At 38.2% G+C, this 18,826-nt stretch overlaps 2 protein-coding genes across 10 annotated transcripts in view; one reads left to right on the forward strand and one right to left on the reverse strand.

Annotated features, from left to right (window-relative positions):
* Nucleotides 1-625: 625 nt before the first annotated feature.
* Nucleotides 626-10,047, reverse strand: LOC124145537 (ELAV-like protein 1). Of its 2 annotated transcripts, XM_046515329.2 has the most exons (3): nucleotides 10,009-10,025; nucleotides 7,522-7,617; nucleotides 626-2,601 (listed from the first exon to the last, which is right to left on the reverse strand). In XM_046515329.2, the coding sequence occupies exon 3, from the start codon at nucleotides 2,555-2,557 to the stop codon at nucleotides 1,622-1,624; it is 936 nt and encodes a 311-aa protein (XP_046371285.2). In that variant the 5' UTR covers nucleotides 2,558-2,601; nucleotides 7,522-7,617; nucleotides 10,009-10,025; the 3' UTR covers nucleotides 626-1,621. The 2 variants fall into 2 exon arrangements, with proteins under 2 accessions (XP_046371285.2, XP_048245089.1); XM_048389132.1 differs by lacking the exon at nucleotides 7,522-7,617 and having other exon boundaries at nucleotides 10,009-10,047.
* Nucleotides 10,048-12,729: 2,682 nt separating this feature from the next.
* The window catches only part of LOC124145536 (outer dense fiber protein 2-like), a 39,202-nt gene continuing 33,105 nt past the window's right edge, over nucleotides 12,730-18,826 (forward strand). For 7 of the 8 annotated variants that reach the window (XM_048388989.1, XM_048388991.1, XM_048388993.1 and 4 more), the window contains exons 1-4: nucleotides 12,730-12,855; nucleotides 15,267-15,397; nucleotides 16,153-16,305; nucleotides 18,374-18,529. In XM_048388989.1, the coding sequence (XP_048244946.1) occupies nucleotides 12,846-12,855; nucleotides 15,267-15,397; nucleotides 16,153-16,305; nucleotides 18,374-18,529 (450 nt within the window). In that variant the 5' untranslated portion in view covers nucleotides 12,730-12,845. The remainder of the gene's footprint in view (nucleotides 12,856-15,266; nucleotides 15,398-16,152; nucleotides 16,306-18,373; nucleotides 18,530-18,826) is intronic. The other variant, XM_048388992.1, reaches the window with a different exon arrangement.

Raw genomic sequence — 18,826 nt, forward strand, 5'->3', positions numbered from 1 at the left:
CTATGAAGAAAACATTCATCAAGCATGGCAGTTATCCATTAAGTTGCTTCTTACACTTGTTGGTGGGGGACCTATTGTAACCCAATCCAGAGCTCCAGATAAGCTTTTGGTGTTGTAGGTATTTTACCCATGCATTTTAAAATCATTGGGTATCAGTAATTCTATCTGCGTATTCAAATTTCTTTTACCCACTAGTTTTTACACATGTGGGTTTTTAAGTTAAATATTTAAAAACACTATTCATCTAGTCCCTGCAAACTGGTGTCGTGTGGGTTGGAGAGCTTTATAGGACTCAAAAATACCACGATACTTCCACAAGAAAGTGTGATGCCAAATGATCATGATGTAACTGTCATCGTGGAGTTTGGCAAGGTTGACGGAATGCCCTATTATAATTTCAAAATAAGTTGCTGATTTGGTAATCGAATACGGAGGGTTACTTCACAATATTTTGATGATACGCACAAGTTTTATTTTTGTAGGGTATCTGTAATGTTCGTTGTGTACTTGATACGCTTGGATTATATTTTACTGTGTATTTCTGCATTTCTGATGCGTATTTCACGCAGATACGCAGCATATCTGGAGCTCTGCAATCATACTTCCCATTTTTCAAAGCTTACCCCAAATAAGTCAAAACCACAACACGTTTTTACCACAGATGGCGACGAATTTCTTTTAAATGCAGCAGTCAAGCCATAACACCAAGAGAGGGACAAGAAATGTAATCACAGAATCAATACACCGCCCATAATCACACACAACTATATAGGGTAAACACAAAGGGAGAAAATAAATTGAATTATTGTCCAGCAAGAATAACATAAGTAGTTACTCTCAAATGAAATCTAATAAAAGGTTAATTGATCATCTTGAACTAATAAGTGTTGATTAATCTCATTAGGAAAATAAGATCTCCCTTAAAAGAAACAGATAATGCCCACATATACACAATGAAACAGTGAAACAGAAAAAAATACTTGGAACCATTTTCCAATAAAGGCAATAAACATGAAAAAAACGAAACAGTTTCTCTCAACTCACATACTGCGCTATACCGTATTCAATGTATAAATTGCCACCAGCTTTTCTCAACAGAAAGTGAGAATGGAGATTAAATGTTTGTTCCATCAATATAATGAGCAATGCCAACAATGATAAAACAAGTAGTCAGTCAAGATTGTTACTAGAGCTCCCCCTAGTGATCTCTGCAATGATCAATCCTTATCAAACCTGTGAATAACATGTTAAGCGAACACTATAACCACTGGGCTACCCAACACCGCTTTTGAACAAAATAGTCCCTTTAACATGTTAAGATAAACAGGCAGAAATGTCCTATTATTTATCGTACTGCAATGAAATACTCAGATCCTTTCATAGCTTAAACAAAGGATTAAGTCCTCTTTTCTGAGTGTCCACCCTATTTGTCATGACTATTGGCACTTCATACGTTGAATACAGTATTACACATTGAATATGATTTAGTTCACAAGTAAATTCATCCTCAATGTTAACATTTGGCATGATTGATTGTCCAAAACATAAGAATAACAGTGAAGTAACAGCAAGTCTTTATGCATGGTTCGTAAAGCTATTTGACCATCAGGAGACCGGTCACTTAGTTCTTGAAGGACACCTGCAGCTGACGACCTTTGAGCCAGTAACCGTTGTAGCACTCTATGGCATACTCAGCTTCCTCGTAGTTTGTCATGGTGACAAACCCATAACCTTTACAACAACCCTTCCCTGTGTCCATAATAACGTTCACTTTCTGCACAGTTCCACATGGGGCAAACAACTGCCACAGAAGCTTTTCATCAGCATCAGTCCCAATGTTGTAAACGAACAGGATGTGACCCCCAGCCTGGCTGTAAGGACCTTGACCTGGATGACCTTGGCCCATGGGGTTGAAGTGGAAACGGTTCCGTTGGTTGCGCATGGGTCCAGGGGAGGGAAAGCGATTGCTGTAGCCGGCAGAATGATGGTGGGATTGATGCTGCTGGTACCCGGGGGGTGGGCGGAGCTTCTTTGCATTATCATCAGCAAATTTAACAAGTAAGGCCTCATTTGAACCTGGTGGGTTCTTACCCCCAAGAGCACTACATGCTGCGTCTGCCTCTGATCTTGTGTCATACAGAACAAAGCCTACCCTTTTGGACACACCCGTATTGGGATCAACCAAAACTCGTGTCTGGATGATCTTGCCGTAAGGCTCGAAGTAAGAATGCACCTCCTCCTCTCTCCATTCCCTGGGGAGGTTCCGTACGTAGAGGTTCGCACCCTTGATGGCGTCGCCTCCATGTCGAGCCAAAGCAACTTTGATCTTTTTGTTCTGCATCTGCAGCCCATTCAATGTTTTAATGGCGCGTTGTGCATCGTCTTCATCTTCGTAGTCGATGAAACCAAAGCCATAGCTGTAGCCAGATGACTTGTCGCGGACGATCTTGCAGGACTTGATTGGACCGATACTGAGGAACATGGACCGGAACTCTTCATCTGACAGGGTCTGCGGCAGGTAGTTTATGATAAGGTTTGTGTTGGAGTTGTCTGCCATTGTGATAGTTAGCTGCGACAACCTTCAGACAGACAACCTGACGTCTTCCAGGGGCCATGGTGAAGAGGAAAAATGAAAAAAAAAAAGGAAAAAAAATCAATGTAGCGATACCTGGTAAACAGAAAACAAATGTTTTCAGTAGAATATTCAAGATGATTATTAATATGTCTGACCTGTTCCCTGGTGAATCAACCTGTAGAATACACAACTTAAATTTACGATAAGATCGGTGTAACATTGCAATTAGCACATTAATAAATGAAGTCACAAATACAGTTGTGAACAAACCCTGGAACATTGTGAGCCCTTCTGGCAACAGTGTTCACAAAAGTGCATCAAAAGAAAATCAGGAATTTCCATTCTTTCACTACAACACTGAAACAAAGGCTGTCTGGCAGTGTTGGCTGAAAAAGTCTCAAATAACCTTTCAATAGGATACATGGTGTAAATATTCAGCTATTCCCATTAGTTTGAAAGAAAGATGCTACATCAAGACTGGCTACATTTTATAGGACTTTAAGTGAGTATGGTTTTACGCCACTATTAGCAATATTCCAGCAATATCACAGCGGGGGACACCAGAAATGGGCTTCACACATTGTACCCATGTCGGGAATCGAACCCGGGTCTTTGGCATGACGAGTTAACGCTTTAACCACTAGGCTACCCGACCGCCCCTTCATAGGACCTTAAACACTGCATCCAAGAAGAGAGATAATATATTAAAGTTCAGTATCAGGATAATTTCAATGTCGTATAAACGTGATAAATTTCACCTCCCTTTTTCAAAACACCTAATAAGGCCAGAGAGAATTTGTTGAAGATTGTTAAAATAAATGTTTGTGGCATGCCAAAATGGGGCAAAATCATTATCTTGTCCAAAATTGGACTTCTGTTTAAATTCCATTTTATTTGGACACACATCATTTAATTAATACCAATTATGAAAGCAGTGTTTAAGTTTACATACAGAAATATTGATCACCAGAACTCCAAAATAAATCTCTGGTAACTTAATGAAAGTACTTTCAGAACACATTTTGAATGTGAAAATTAAAATACAACTAGAGTATAAAAAGAAAGGATTATGGAATATTTCCAAATGTATTCTAATATTTTAGAAGGGTCAAAGGTAGTAAACACAACACAATCTAATATTAGATATTAACCAAAGCAACAGTGCATGTCATTAAGAGTTTAACAAATAGAACACAACTTTAACATTTACTGAACATGCTCAAAACACGTTTCTGAAAATCTAAACAGTGAAAGCTTGAAACACTCAATTTAGCTAATAAACATTTAAACACACTACCCAAAGGAACACCAGATTCTTTTGTATTACAGCAGTGTTAGAAATTGGCACCAGTCCTGTAGTCCTTGCCAAACTGCCCAATAGTAAAGGTATCCTAAGGACTAGTAGAAATTTGCCATTATTAAGGGTTTTTCTATATGTTATCATCATAAGGACTAGTGAACTAAAACTACCACTGTACAGATTAACTGTAGTGGATTTTTTTATGGATAACTTCTTATTTGTACAGCATAACAAAGAAGTTCTCCATAAATAAAACACTTGTGGATAACAACTTCTTTATTGTACCATTTACTTTCTCATCCGTCAACTTCTTAGAAACGCCTATCAAACAATTCAGGATTTACTACAGTAATTAATGAAAGAACCTGGTGTTCATACTTCTTTCGAGTAGCATCTATTGTTAAATGTCAAAGATCTTCCACAAAACGAATAGATGATAACAAATCCTTACCCAAACTTTAAAGGTACTTTATCACCAATTTACCCAAAAACCATTGTGTATACATTAAGGGTTTTAGGTATTATGGTATATCCGAATTCAGATTCATTCTTTCCATGATACGTATCACAATATCATTTTTCATCCTTGACATATGGGTGATTTCTAATGGGGATTTGTATCATGTGTTTATTGTTATATACTTCCCAAATGCCTTCGATCCCCAGGAGCGAGGATCCGGGGCCCCAAGATGGCTGCTTGTTTTGTTTTGTTCCATTTATGAACTTCAGTTCATACCTCAATGTATTAGATTGCTACTGAATCAAATTTAGTGAGTGAGTGAGTATGGTTTTACGCCGCTTTTGGCAATATCACAGCAATATCACAGCGGGGGACACCAGAAATGGGCTTCACACATCGTACCCATGTCAGGAATCGAAGAATTAAAAATTTAGAATTATACACAATATTGTGATACGTATCGCAATACGGCCGCCTTGTGCATTGCAAAATACTGTGATACACTTTAAACCTCTAATACCAATCCCCAGTATACATCTTGCAGAACCATGCCCAAGCCCAAGAAAATTCCAAACTCATCTCGCTATTAGTATGTGCTGTTTGTGTAATCTCTAAGAAAATGGTGACTTCAAAAGAAATTGTGTGTGAAGAAAACTACAAGGGACTGAGCTCAACTGGTCCAATATTCAGGTTTCCAGTATGTAATACAACACACAATATTCAGGTTTCCAGTATGTAATATGACCCACAATATTCAGGTTTCCAGTATGTAATACGACACACAATATTCAGGTTTCCAGTATGTAATATGACACACAATATTCAGGTTTCCAGTATGTAATATGACACACAATAAATATTCAGGTTTCCAGTATGTAATATGACACACAATATTCAGGTTTCCAGTATGTAATACGACACACAATGCCTTCTATTACATGATTCAGCTTCATCATGAATGTATTATTCATTTTTTATAGAAATTAGGCCGAAAGAAAGATTTTACTTTCAGAATTGATTTAAGGGATTTTACATCAACAACTTGATACTCACTAAACATGGGTATACCACTTTGTCAAAAGCTCATTTCAGATGGTGGTTTGTGCAATTTAACATCCTGAATAATAGGTGCATGGTATTACCAGTATACCACGATTTGAAATATGTCACAATATGTTTGGAAAACATTGGTGTATTGTGTTTTTCAAAATCATGCATATCTTCATCTGGGCAAAGTTAACATAAGTGAGTAGCTGAATTGAAATTCTGGATTTAGCAACAGATTCCTATGATAATAAGCGAAACTATTCCTGCCCAGCTGCCTGTAGATGTGTCTATTAGGGATGCATTGAAACCATAGCAACAGTATTTCAGGAATCTAATCAACATCAAATATGGTATCTATTGTTTTCAGACCCATCTTCTAGGACTGGGATGAGTCTAAATTTGATACCCGGGTATCCGACCCCCTATTACCCGACCCCCTATTACCCGACCCTAACCGGGTACCCACTGCAGGTCTCAAGAGTTAGGAACAAAATGTCTGATTGGGAATTGTTTTACCCCAGCCCTGGACAAAACTATTTAGATACATGTATCAAACGACCAGATCATGCGTACACGGAAGTTGACTAAAGTGTTATCTTTACTCCAACATATGCAAGTCAAAAGGAATGTGTGTATCCTCAGAAAGAAATGCGAACATTAGCCACATCTAGTGTAACCACGGAGACATAGTGAGGTTTTGTCATTACACAATATACCACATGACTAACCACGGGTCCGGGTAGTCCTGTGGGTACCCAGGTACAAGGGGTACTCAGGACCACCCCCTGACCCGAGTACTGAGTTACCCGTCCCGGCCCTACCATCTTCAGTACAGAAGGTTAAAACTTCTCTAGTGTAGTGTGGACAATGTGTTGTATGCATACAGTAGTCTTTTCTTTCTTTTTGGGGTGGGTGGTGGTGTTTGGTTTGTTGTTTAACGCCGCACTCAGCAATATCCCAGCTATAAGACGGCAGTCTGTAAAAGAAATCAAGTCTAGACCAGAAAATCCAGTGATTGACATCAAGAACACTGATCCACGCAATTGGGATACGATGACATGCGTCAACCAAGTCAGCGAGCCTGACCACCCGATCCCATTAGTCGCCTCTTACCACAAGCATAGTCGCCTTTTACGGCAACCATGAGTTGCTGAAGACCTATTCTAACCCGGAATCTTCACAGGTCCCATACAGTAGTCAAAACACAAATTTTATTCATTTGAAGCCATCGTTGCGCAAAGAAAATAATCGGGATACTTCCATGTACAAAAAATACCCTGCATGTAATCGAGACCCAGCATCTATTGTTTTCAGATACCTGTACCCCCATGTTTTATCAAGGAAATCAAGGTACAGTAAACTACGGTTACAACGAACACGCTTATAACATGTATAACGAACTGACGGATATAACGAACTTACTTTTTTGGTCCCGACTATTTGCTGTAGTCATGCTGTATATATGCTTATAACAAACTACGGTTATAACAACTAAAATTAGTAGTCCCTTTGAGTTCGTTATAACCGTACTTTACTGTACTATCATACATTCTGAGTGAATGAACATTGTTTAACTTTTAGCAATATTCCAGCTTTATCACTGCAGGGGACACCAGAAATGGGCTTCACTCTTTGTTCCCATATGGGGAATAGAACTTGGACCTTCGGCATGACGAGTGAACACTTTAACCACTAGACTACCTCAACAGTAAAAAGGAATGATGAAAGGAAGATTATTTTTGCTTTAGCTTGCCAGCACCACACAGTGCAAAGTACAAATCACACCTTGACAAATAATCACCATGGCAAACTTTCAAATGTTGTTAGCGTGAAATGGGGTTCAAACATTGTACCCATGTGGGGAATCGATATAGGATCGTCGTCATGACGAGCGAACACTTTAACCACAAGGCTCCCCCACTTCCCCCATACATTCTTCCCTTTTGATATCTTGTGTGACTTGGTGTCTTTTTCAAACAAAAATCTAAATACTGTCATCCTATTCAACATGATCAGGCAATGTTAACTCACCTTATCTACAAATATCTCAACGGATTTTTAATCCGTTGAGGAATAATAACGTAACATGTATCAAGAAAAGAAAAAAATAAAGAAAAAAGAAAAAGGTTCACAAATTACCTTATCCTCCTATTTGGACGGCAAAAAAAAGCTGATTTATGACTGAACCTGAGAAACCGAGTTGTACGATCCCCAAGGGATTGAGGAAAAAACTATCTGATGGAGAAAAAAAAGTATGAGAAAACAAAACACTACACAAAAAATTTCACACGCAGTACTGAAGTATAGTGAAGCAAGATCACACATAAGTCACTGATGAAAGTTTCACATAACATGTTGGTTGGTTGGTTTGTTGTTTCACGCCGCACTCAGCAATATTCCAGCTACCTATGTGACGACGGTCTGTAAATAATTGAGTCTGGACCAGACAATCCAGTGATGTTCAAAACAATTGTCAATTATGAAAACGAAAAGTGTACATTTTCCATCAGTTATGAGTGAGTGTGGTTTTATGCTGCTTTTAGCAATATTCCAGCAATATCACGGCAGGGACACTAGAAATGGGCTTCACACATTGTACCCATGTGGGGAATCGAACCCGGGGCTTCAGCGTGTTGAATGAGTGCTTTAACCACCAAGCTATCCCACCTCCGCATCAGTTTTGAATAACCGGAGTGGAGATATTACACAACTAGGTTATAGACATGTGTATACTGCTGGCATATAGAAATGGAAAGCAATACAATTTTATTCAAATGCATGGAGCTGCACCTGTTACCAATGTTACAATCTGTAAATACCTACTCCACGTTATGAATAGTCTAAAGTGAAAAGTCCATACAAATGTGAGCGTGCCTCCAAATGACTCTCAAAGCAAATTATTCACCAACACACATTTGATCTTTAAATCTTCCATTTATGCAGGGTACTTTATTTGTTATACTTTTTGTGGCACGCTAACACGCAGAAAACCTGACAGCGAATAATACTACAACTTCAGGCATGTTGCCTGTGTTCAGAAATAATGCCGCTGTCCACAAAGCTATTATAACCTATGACTATCGCATGAGTATCTTACAGTATCAGACTGAAAGTTACAACATTCATAGTGCAAGGTCCTGTTTGTGGAAGATGGTAAACTGGTTTGTTTTCATCATTGGCGATATCCAACTACCATATTCGACATAATAAGCACCCAGAGCGCTCTCAAAATTAGAATAGGGGGTTCTTATTAGAATATTATTTTGGTGAAAAACAACAGAGTTGAAAGATAGTAAATTTCGTGGTTTATGCTGACAGCCGGAAATGTTTATATACGACATATATTTTTCCAGAATTTTATTTCCCATGATTAAGGATGCATATAATAGTTTCATACATGTATAATTAAGTTTTGTGTATATTGATCAATCGGAAGGGGTGCTAATTTGGATTGTTCACTAGCCAATATATCAGCAAATATCGCTGTGGGCGCTTATTACGTCAAATACGGTATTTAGAGTTTTTCAAGGTGACAAATTGAATATATGTCGTTACCTAGAGCTATTTAAAATATCTGAAGTACAAACTAATTTCTCCCATTGATGTCACTATTATGACGCTTGTTTTAGGAAATATAATCTTCCAAAGACACTTTTCTGGTGGTCTTTTCGTCTGTCGGTGTTCCCCTCAAGTTTGATGTCACTGAACCCTTGTTTCTTGTATTTGCTGTCTCTAATTTATTCATAATGTATCTCAATCTTGTATTTATTGATAACCCTTAACATACGAGACAATGTCTTAGTTTCATACTTGCCACTTAATACAATGTCCACACAACCATGGTAATTCCACGTGCAGCACTTAATCATAGAAAAAAGAAACTAATTATGTAAAAACAATGTATTAATACTATTATCGTGTATACATTTTGGAAATTAGAATTAAAACATCACACATTTCAAATTATTCTAAAATAGTTTCATTAACATTCAGTTGTATTCCGACTTAAAATAGGCTACTACTTGACCATGATCATAGTATACACACGTCTATATTTTTCCCTATGTTTTATCTTGAGCAGTGATAGAAAAAAAATCTGATGACCTCTCACCACAGACAGTGCCACATGTACATCTTTGGTCATAGCCGATTCTCTTCAGAGAACATATGATACTATAATGAGGAGGAGTTGTTTTTTTCTTGCTGATAAAAATATTGGACAAGTAGCCCAGATCAGAAAATCGTAGCATTGGTTAATCTCAGTCTTGTATCGGCGATTTAAGTTTGGAACAACAAATAAAAGTCTAAACTCAGTTCGTTACACACAATACTACAACGACACTGCTCAAGTGATAACGCAAAGAATGTTTCTTTCACATACTTATGGCCAATGAAACACACATTATCATATGCATTGCTAAATATTCGCACGTGGGTGGGAAATCGACAGTACCGGTGGTGGACAAATCGTGTTTAATTACAAATGCTGGAACTGTCTCTACAACTGATAGCGTTTAATATATAAAGTGATCCATGTTTAACACATGTTTCAAATTGTGAACATGCAATTTCGCATATTAAACATTCCTCATCAAACTGATTTCACACAATCCATATTTTACGCACCTGCCAGGGGAAATGGCGGATTTGAAATGCGCATGTGCGTGGTTGCATAGTTGTGAATGAAGGGGAGTAACTCTTTCGTAATTATATTTCCAGTGCTTGTCGTTACATGGAATGCTACACATGCATACATGGATGTGATCCAGTTACATACAACTGCTGAAAAGCGCTGGGCTTACGTTACGGGTTTAACCCATTCGTATTTAGTAATTTAGAAATATTCCATTCCAATTTAATCCCTGTGTCAACAAAATAAAATTAAATGAATGTTCAGGGGTGAATTCAGGATTTTATTTTAAAAAAGGGTGGGGTGTAATTTCAGTGAGAGGGGAGATGGGGTACTTTCACGCCCAAATCAACATGTTATAATGGTAGGTAACATTTCTTGTCATTTTTCTCTGTGTGTGCGAGAGGGGGTGGGTGGGGTTGTACGTGTTAAAAAGGGGTGGAGGTGGCCACCCCAACAACCCCATTCCTGGATGTAGAATACAACACACACTACGCGGAACTTTACTTTTCAAATAATAATTAGATACACACACTGACTGTTGGAAAATATCACTTATAAGGAATGAAAATCAAGATTATTTATTCAACAATATTTTCAGAGTTCAGAGCAACACTTAAATGGAATACCATTACCGATTGAACATGAGAGTTTCGGGCAGAACTTGGCATTTATTGCTTGGAAATGCGCCAATCCTGCGTTCTAGAATAGCTGCGCATGGGCTTAACATAGAAAGATGGTATGTATCTTATGCAAAGTGCACTGTAAGCTATACATTTGATAGAACAATGTTTTATCGTGAAATAAACCGAGCTTCGTCCGTCATTGTTCTTTGCGATTTATCGCGTAGCTATCGTATATACAAGAATAAGGTATCCAGTGCCGCATGTGCGATGAATCCATTGCTTACCCCTATTCTGCCCTTTTCGCCCAACAGAATCTGTTTCGGCAGATAATCGAGACTTTTTATTCTCTGGCGTTGACGTTTTATATTAATGGAGTCACACAAGAACATGCGCATTCTTACGGAAAGTTTTGCTACATTAGCAAACATGGTGAATGGGAAGTAATATGCTTCACCCCTTGTTTATATTCATCAATCCAGTCAGTGTGATCAATCAATTAACACAGTATCAGCGTATTAACTGTTTGATTGGCATTCTAGAAGTTGATGAGTAAGCAAGAAAACGTACAACTTTATGGATAACAATTACCTGTTGTTGTCAATGTTAATCTTCTGTTCATCACAACATATCATACACGTCTCATCACTTGGTTGTTATGACTCCAGCTTGAGAACGGTGTGAGAATCTACATCGAAACGTCGCTATATGCCTTTGTTTGTTTGTTTGTTGCTTAACGCCGCATTCAGCAATATTCCAGCTACATGACGGCGGTCTATAAATGATCGAGTCTGGACCAGACAATTCTGTGATTGGGATACGATGACATGCGTCAACCAAGTCAGTGAACCTGACCACCCGATCCCGTTAGTCGCCTCTTACGACAAGCATAGTCGCCTTTTACAGCAAGCATGGGTTGCTGAAGACCTATTCTACCCCGGATCTTCACGGGTCTCGCTATATGCAATAAACCAGAAGTTGTTATACATAAAGTTTACGTTTTCTTACTTCCAGCGTATGCATTACAAAAGTGTATTAACAACTTGATCAGTAAGACAACACATGCAGGTTTCAATGATGGTTACTTTGGATCAATGAAATAAATAGAGCAAATAAATGGAAACTAACACTATTCGTACTATATATTTGTATGAAAACACAATGCCATTTAGAAAGTGATCAAATGTAACAAATGTAATATTTGGGATAACACTTTCTGAGTAAAGTACAGGTTCTCGACTCAACCCCCAAAAAGTACGAGAATCTGTACTTTACTCAGAAAGTGTTATCCCAAATATAACATTTGTTATATATATTTGTACTTTTTCATGTGGCCATTGTGACATTTTGGTTATTGACTTTTATTTTTTCACGCGGTCATTTTGACCTGCATGTTCACAAGAAAAAAATTATATTTAATTTCGAACAACAGTCGTTACTTCCAATGCTAAGATATCGGGCATTATACACAATAGAAAACTTCTGAAACAGATTCAGTTACCTTCTCAACACCAAAAATGTAACTTAAGCATTTATTATAAAAAGCCAGCCTGTGTTTTAAAAGCTTCGTAACCATTGTTACCCTCAGATCGGAACGAAATATTGCTGTGCGAAGCTTTAAATAGGGAAGGGGGCTTAGGGAACATATGAGCGAGAGCATGTTATTTAAGGTCATAATCAGCAATATTCTATTTATATCACGTGGATCTATAATAATCGAAATAGGTAGGGAAGCAAGTTACTGAAAACATAAGCAGCAAGCACGTTGGTGCTACGCTTAAATATCACCCACCCCGAACAATGTGAGATGCGGCGTAAAATCTCGTCCGAATGTTATAAAGGATACTCTCGTTATTCAATGTGAAAACAGGGAAAATTCCATTAATGGTTTCTTACCCTCCAACCCCATAACGAATAAGCTCCTTCGATCATTTGACCATATATGTTTTTTATGCTCCAGCCATAGAACGTGAAAAGAATATTATATCCTCTTCACCAAGAACGATTTTCGTGGGTGGCACAAGTCAGAGTAGTTTCCCTTATTGAACTCTTCTTGTTACTCGGCTGAAATTGACATTTGATTTCAACCAATGAAATTGCAGGGATTTGCATCCGATGGAAACAACAACAAAGATTTTGTCTATCCATCATCATTTTCCCTGTATTTTGGCCTGCATTATTGATCTGAGTGGATGGATAGGTGGTAACTGATGCCAAAAGGTTCGTTGATATATTTGCAATTATTTATTATGATGTAATTACAGTGTATTTGAAAATACAACTTGGAAATGTCAGCGAAATGTGTCAGTCGTGTTGTCGAAATGTCAACGTGTTTTTGCATGAATTTCTGAAATTCCTCTCCTTAGTAACACTGGATAGATGAACGGTTGATCTATTTTAGTAGATTCCTGTCAAGCAAATGGTGATATTAAAATACGCAACTTCTATTTTTGCATAACCTCGATATGCATGTTGCATATTTCAAGTTGTTTGAAATCAATATTGAAACTTGTGTGAACAAGTATGGAAATTAGCGCCGATTTCAAATTCATGCAATAACGATATTGTTGAAGGAATATCGCATTCTTTACAAAATGTACATAACCGAAACTTTAGATTCTAGATAATGAATTTACAGTTACGTGTGTAAGCATGAACCAGTTATCAAACAAACTCTTGAATATTTTATAACCCAGCTGTAAACAGCAAGAATAGATTAATATTAATAAGGAATTAGTGTTCACCCAATGGGTCCCGTGGCGATGGTGTTTTATATATCTTTGTCATACAAGGCTGCTGCTTCATTTCTTAACTCAAAGCTGCATGAGTTACAATGAGTAAGTTAAATTGCATAAATCTTGTTAGCCTATACTGAGTATTGCAATCAGCCGATAGGGAGCCGCCTATAGGTGTAATTTAAATAGACATTGTATGCCTAATTTGGCGCACATTAACAGTGAAACACAGGATGGATGCCATTAAATCACATTACATATTCATTGTTAGTCACTATATTATATTTCGAAAACAATTATCACATTATTACAATGCTATTTGTGTATTTTGATAGTGTAATCAAGCTCTGAATGTAAAATCACCAATACAACCATTAAGATGTTATTGATTCTGATCTTGAAATGGGAATAGACTCAAAACAAAAGTGCATCTAGCAACATGAGCAAGTTTGATTTAGATCTTTTAAACAATAATGCTGTTTGTCTTCTGACTCACTTTTATCAGCTAGATCTAATCATGTGCTTATAAAAATACTTTCAGTTTTATACCACTGGTAATAAATGTCATGATAACAATGTCCAGACAGAACCGGAATGGGGAGCTAAAAGTTATAACTGATGTATGTAAAGACGAAAATCTACTAAAATGACACAAAAGGACAAATTTGGGTAAAGTAGACTCAAATGTACAAGGCACACATGGCTAATTTATCGTATTGTAAACTATACATGCTGTAAATGTGAACATCAACTGCATACCAGGACGCCCATTATTATGTATTAGTGGTAGTTTTTTTTATATTTTGCTTACCCTCCCCCTCCTCTTAAAACCTGGGTGATGAAAATGAAAAAAAAATCAGGTAAAGATATATATCCTTGTTTGGGGCTCTAAATATCCAAATAATCCCAATCACCATGTTTAGGACCCCATGAAATTGTAGAGAGCTGTGTACCATGCATTGTGAAGATCAGCCCTTGACTCTAGTGTTGGAGCTTGGCGCATGTCAACAGTGACAGAGAACATATTCCACATGCATCATGTTAGGGCAACTCCAACGGTATAAATACTGGCTACAAAAAGATCTAACTAATGTTTTGTCAAAATGTAAAAGTAGGGATGTGTTTTAAGTAGGCCTAGGTTCCATTTTTTTAAAGGAAGGTTGGGCTACGCAGGCATTGCCTTCTACTTCATGGTGAGAATAATGTTGACTGTATCTATGCCATGAACATGACATCTTCCCCAGGCAAGTGAGTAAACTGACTTTAAAAGTCCAGTTTCCACACTTGCCGAACTAGGCTGGTATTATGGAGTTACATTTTGGCTGGACAAATGAGTCTATGCATAGTCCAATCAAAATCGCACGACGAAATCGTTCGTTCGTAAACTGTCATGCAGATTTCGGTCAATTGTAGAATTTGCAAAGCATGTGCATCGCCAATTCGTTGTCAAACAGATATTTTCTTAATCTTTTCATGTTTTAATCAAGGTGCTCACGGGATTTAATGCACTTCGGGATCTAAGACTTGTTTTATCACAATATAGATCTAGATTATTGATCAGATTGTCCTGATTGGACGTCACCATTTTGTTTGAAGCAAATGCAAGTGATAGATACGAGAGGTGGAATCTGATTGGTCCAAAGAGAGACATAGAAGGGACATAATTCGTAATAGCCAGAGGGGGCACTACAGCCGAGCCCAGAAATTCCAGCCTTTTTCGGAAAGGGTAGAAACTGACTTTTTATCATGTTTATAGTCGGTTAACTCACTTGCCTCGGGAAGATGTGAACATGATGAATAATGTATGAGGCCACAAACTGTCCTGTCCACATCAATAAATAAACTGTCTATGACTTGTAAACCTAATCATTTGATTTTCTTTCTGATATCTCTCAGGTAGAATGGGTGTGGAGAAAGGTCTTCGTCCAACATCTCCAGTCCACGTTCATGTAGAGGACGACACCCCTGTGCATGTACATGTTAAAAAGGCCACCAAGAAGAAAGGGACTAAGGTGAGGGCGCGTCAGGTAAACAGACATTTTGTTCGCTTTGGAAAAAAACTCACATGTTCACATAAAGATTATGTTTGCCGCACATTAACATGATTAAGTGACTTATGCAAATAGTTTCAGTGTTCAGGGTTTTGCAAAAATTGACATCTTTTAGTTGTCATAATTTATAATCGTGTGTCAAGTTGTATGATGTGGTTCTCTGTATTAGCATGTTTAGTTTTCTTAACCATTTTAACTGTCATGATTATGTTCTAATATTAAAATGTCCATACCATATTTCCTCAAACAAACACCAGGGCCCACTTGCACAAAACTATCTTAGTGCTAAGATGATCGTAACTCCCATACTTTAACATAGGCTTACAATAGTTGTAGTGCTAAGATCGCTTTGTGCAAGTGGGCCCAGGACTTAAATAAACATCAGGGGTCTTGATTAAATGTTGGGTCTTAATTAAATGCCGGCTAGCTCTTATGCACTGAATTTTCCCCTATTATCATCTTTGAGATTAAAAGCCAGGGCTGAAGAGGTCTAAGGTAAACTACGTCTGGCCGTTTAATCAAGGAAATACAGTATTCTAGATTTGGCCATATCGTCATCACATTATTTTGCACCAAGCGGTAAACCTCTACAACCTGCATTGTATCTTGCTGTCCTAAGTATGGCAACTGATCAGAAGTTTTCCTTCCGTATACAACTGAACTACAGAACTAAATCAGTTTCTCACATTCTAATATTGATCTCACTAATGTTAAACACATTCATGTTACAGGGGTTTTCAAGTTCCCTGGGTGTCCAGAACTTGAGGATCAAACCGCGCAAGAGCACCACTGCCTCAGCCCGGGCTCGGAGTCGCAGTCCAGGGGGAGGGCCATGGGTCCCCCCACCGGGGAAAGCAACCAAGGGCTCAAAGATATCCTGGCAGGTTTGTTTGTTTTCATTGCTGCAGAGGCGGCTTTTAAAGTTCAGTGTCCACCATTTATGATTTCCTCAAAGTTGAAGCTTGTGAAATTCAAAGGGACTGTTGTGCTGTTGAATGCTATCCTAGAATTCCAGTAATATATATTGCTCAATTAAAATGGTTTACCGCTAATTTTATTGAAAGTGAAAAGCTTTAATCAATTATCAAGGCAAATATGAACAAATATTTTGAAACAAATTCAAATTTTAAATAAGAAGTTACTCTTTTATGATATTGATAACTATTTAATTCATCCTTGACAATACTCAAAATGTGGTTAGAATTGGTCTTCAGCAACCCATGCCTGTCGTAAAAGACGACTAATACAATTTGGTGGTCAGAATCACTGACTTGGTTGATGCATGTCTTCGTATCCAAATAGTGTAGATGAGGTGAAATGATGTTTAACATCGTGTCAAAGATTATTGCACTTATAGAGCGACATGCATGTGTGTGTGTGTGACTCCTTGTACTAGTCAGACTAATACCGATTTTATAGTGCTAGACCACTGAGATAGCTTGCCACAGTTTAACATGAATACCCCACTCAGACAAACTATACTGACGCCGAGGCGACTAGTTCTGGTTTTTGCTCCTTATTGCCAAACGTCAAGCTAAGGAAAAGCACAATATTTTAACGTCTTTTGGTATGACGTGGCTGGGGATTGAACCCCGGACCTTCCGCTCTCCGGCCCAGGGGTAAAAGCGTTTGCTCGTCACACCAAAGACCCCGGTTCAATTCCCCACATGGGTACAATGTGTGAAGCACATTTCTGGTGTCCCCCACCACGTGACATTGCCGGAATATTGCTTAAAGCCGTGTAAACCATACTCACTCCCAATAGAGTAGATAGATGCTCATGATGCCATGGATTCTCTGGTCCAGACTCAATTATTAACAGACCACTGTTGTATAGCTGAAATATTGCTGAATGTGGCATTAAACAACAAACAGAGCACATCAATACTGAGAATGAAAGCCAAGGGTCTTTATTATCATTGTGATACTAGTGTTATTAGTCAATAGATCCATATTAGAGATCCTCAATTAGGATCGATCAGCATGTGACCACAGGAAACCCTTAATTTCTAACAGACCCGTGAAGATCGGAGTTAAATAGCTCTTCAGCAACAAATACTACGCTTGTCATAAGAGGTGACTAAAGGGATCAGGTGGTGCTCATGATGTCAATCATTGGATTGTCTGGTCTAGACATGATTATTTACAGACTCTCGTCATATAGCTGTAATATTGCTGAGTACTGCGTTTAGCAACAAGCGAACAAACAAACAAACATTATTCTGAGCCATGTGTCTTTAATAGATACTTTCTATCATGTCCAGTAGTACTATTTATGACAAAACAATTAAATAAGTGTGTTGATATTCCATGCTACGGGATCGATAAATTATTGGGAAACGTGCTATTGGTGCTATTTTCATCTGTCAGTATTTCTGTCTATCAGTGACAACTCTAGGCATTTATCTTCAGAAGTTTTGAGAGTTTGCAATTGTAACTGTTGAGAAACATAATCAAATTTGTACAAAAGATGAAACTGAACCTGCCCAGTGTGTTATTGAGTACCCTGCAGAAGTTTATTATTGACAATAATAATGTGGATGATTATTGTTTGGGATATTTTACGGGACACTTTGAAGGGCCATCACAGAGATGGGGGAAGAATGTCTGTCTCAAGAACACATGATGTCTGCGACGGGTTAACATTCTGATCCAGGCCCTTAATAGAGATTTCAGTGCATTACTTTGGAATGATTTACTGCAATGGAATCAGGATTTGTTTTTGTTTTTGAGTAATAGATTGGTGTGTGCCTTCCCGGTGCTTCCTCATTAAATGTGATCTACATTCACACAAAACTTTGTCTTTGTATTTTCCCTGATAGAAAATCATATCGTAAGTTTACCCCCTGATCTTGTGATATTCCCAGCTGTCTCAGGCTAGCAGACTAGTGCTAGTTTCTAATCCTGAAGTCAGGTGTATGTATTTGCATGGCGCTGTTTTTCCGCACACAGGGTCCGACACATCGTCTAGAGATCACAACGCCACGGACTGAGGTTCAGATAGAAGATCTGTCCACAGACGATGAAGATCGTGTTCATGGCAATTTGAGGAACTATGAGAAAAAGATTGACTCTCTTATGACAGAGGTTGGAACCCTAAAAAATGAGGTACAGTGTCTCCTAGTCTTACTGACACTAGAGCATGTTTATTTTTTTATTAGACAGTCACTCCAATTCCATTCTTATCTTATTCACCCTATGCCCATCCCCTTTACAAGCTCTAGCATCCTATGCCCATCCCCTTTTCAGCTCTAGCATCCTATGCCCATCCCTTTTCAGCTCTAGCACCTATGCCCACCCCCTTTTCAGCTCTAGCACCCTATGCCCATCCCCTTTTCAGCTCTAGCATCCTATGCCACCCCCTTTTCAGCTCTAGCACCTATGCCCACCCCCTTTTCAGCTCTA

This window comes from Haliotis rufescens, unplaced genomic scaffold (assembly GCF_023055435.1).
Source record: "Haliotis rufescens isolate VD_foot unplaced genomic scaffold, xgHalRufe1.0.p SCAF_8, whole genome shotgun sequence".
In the NCBI taxonomy this organism is placed as follows: domain Eukaryota; kingdom Metazoa; phylum Mollusca; class Gastropoda; order Lepetellida; family Haliotidae; genus Haliotis; species Haliotis rufescens.

What these genes read in the sequence shown, in the direction of transcription:
- LOC124145537 (XM_048389132.1), bottom strand. Translation starts at nt 2,557, where the DNA reads ATGGCAGACAACTCCAACACAAACCTTATCATAAACTACCTGCCGCAG.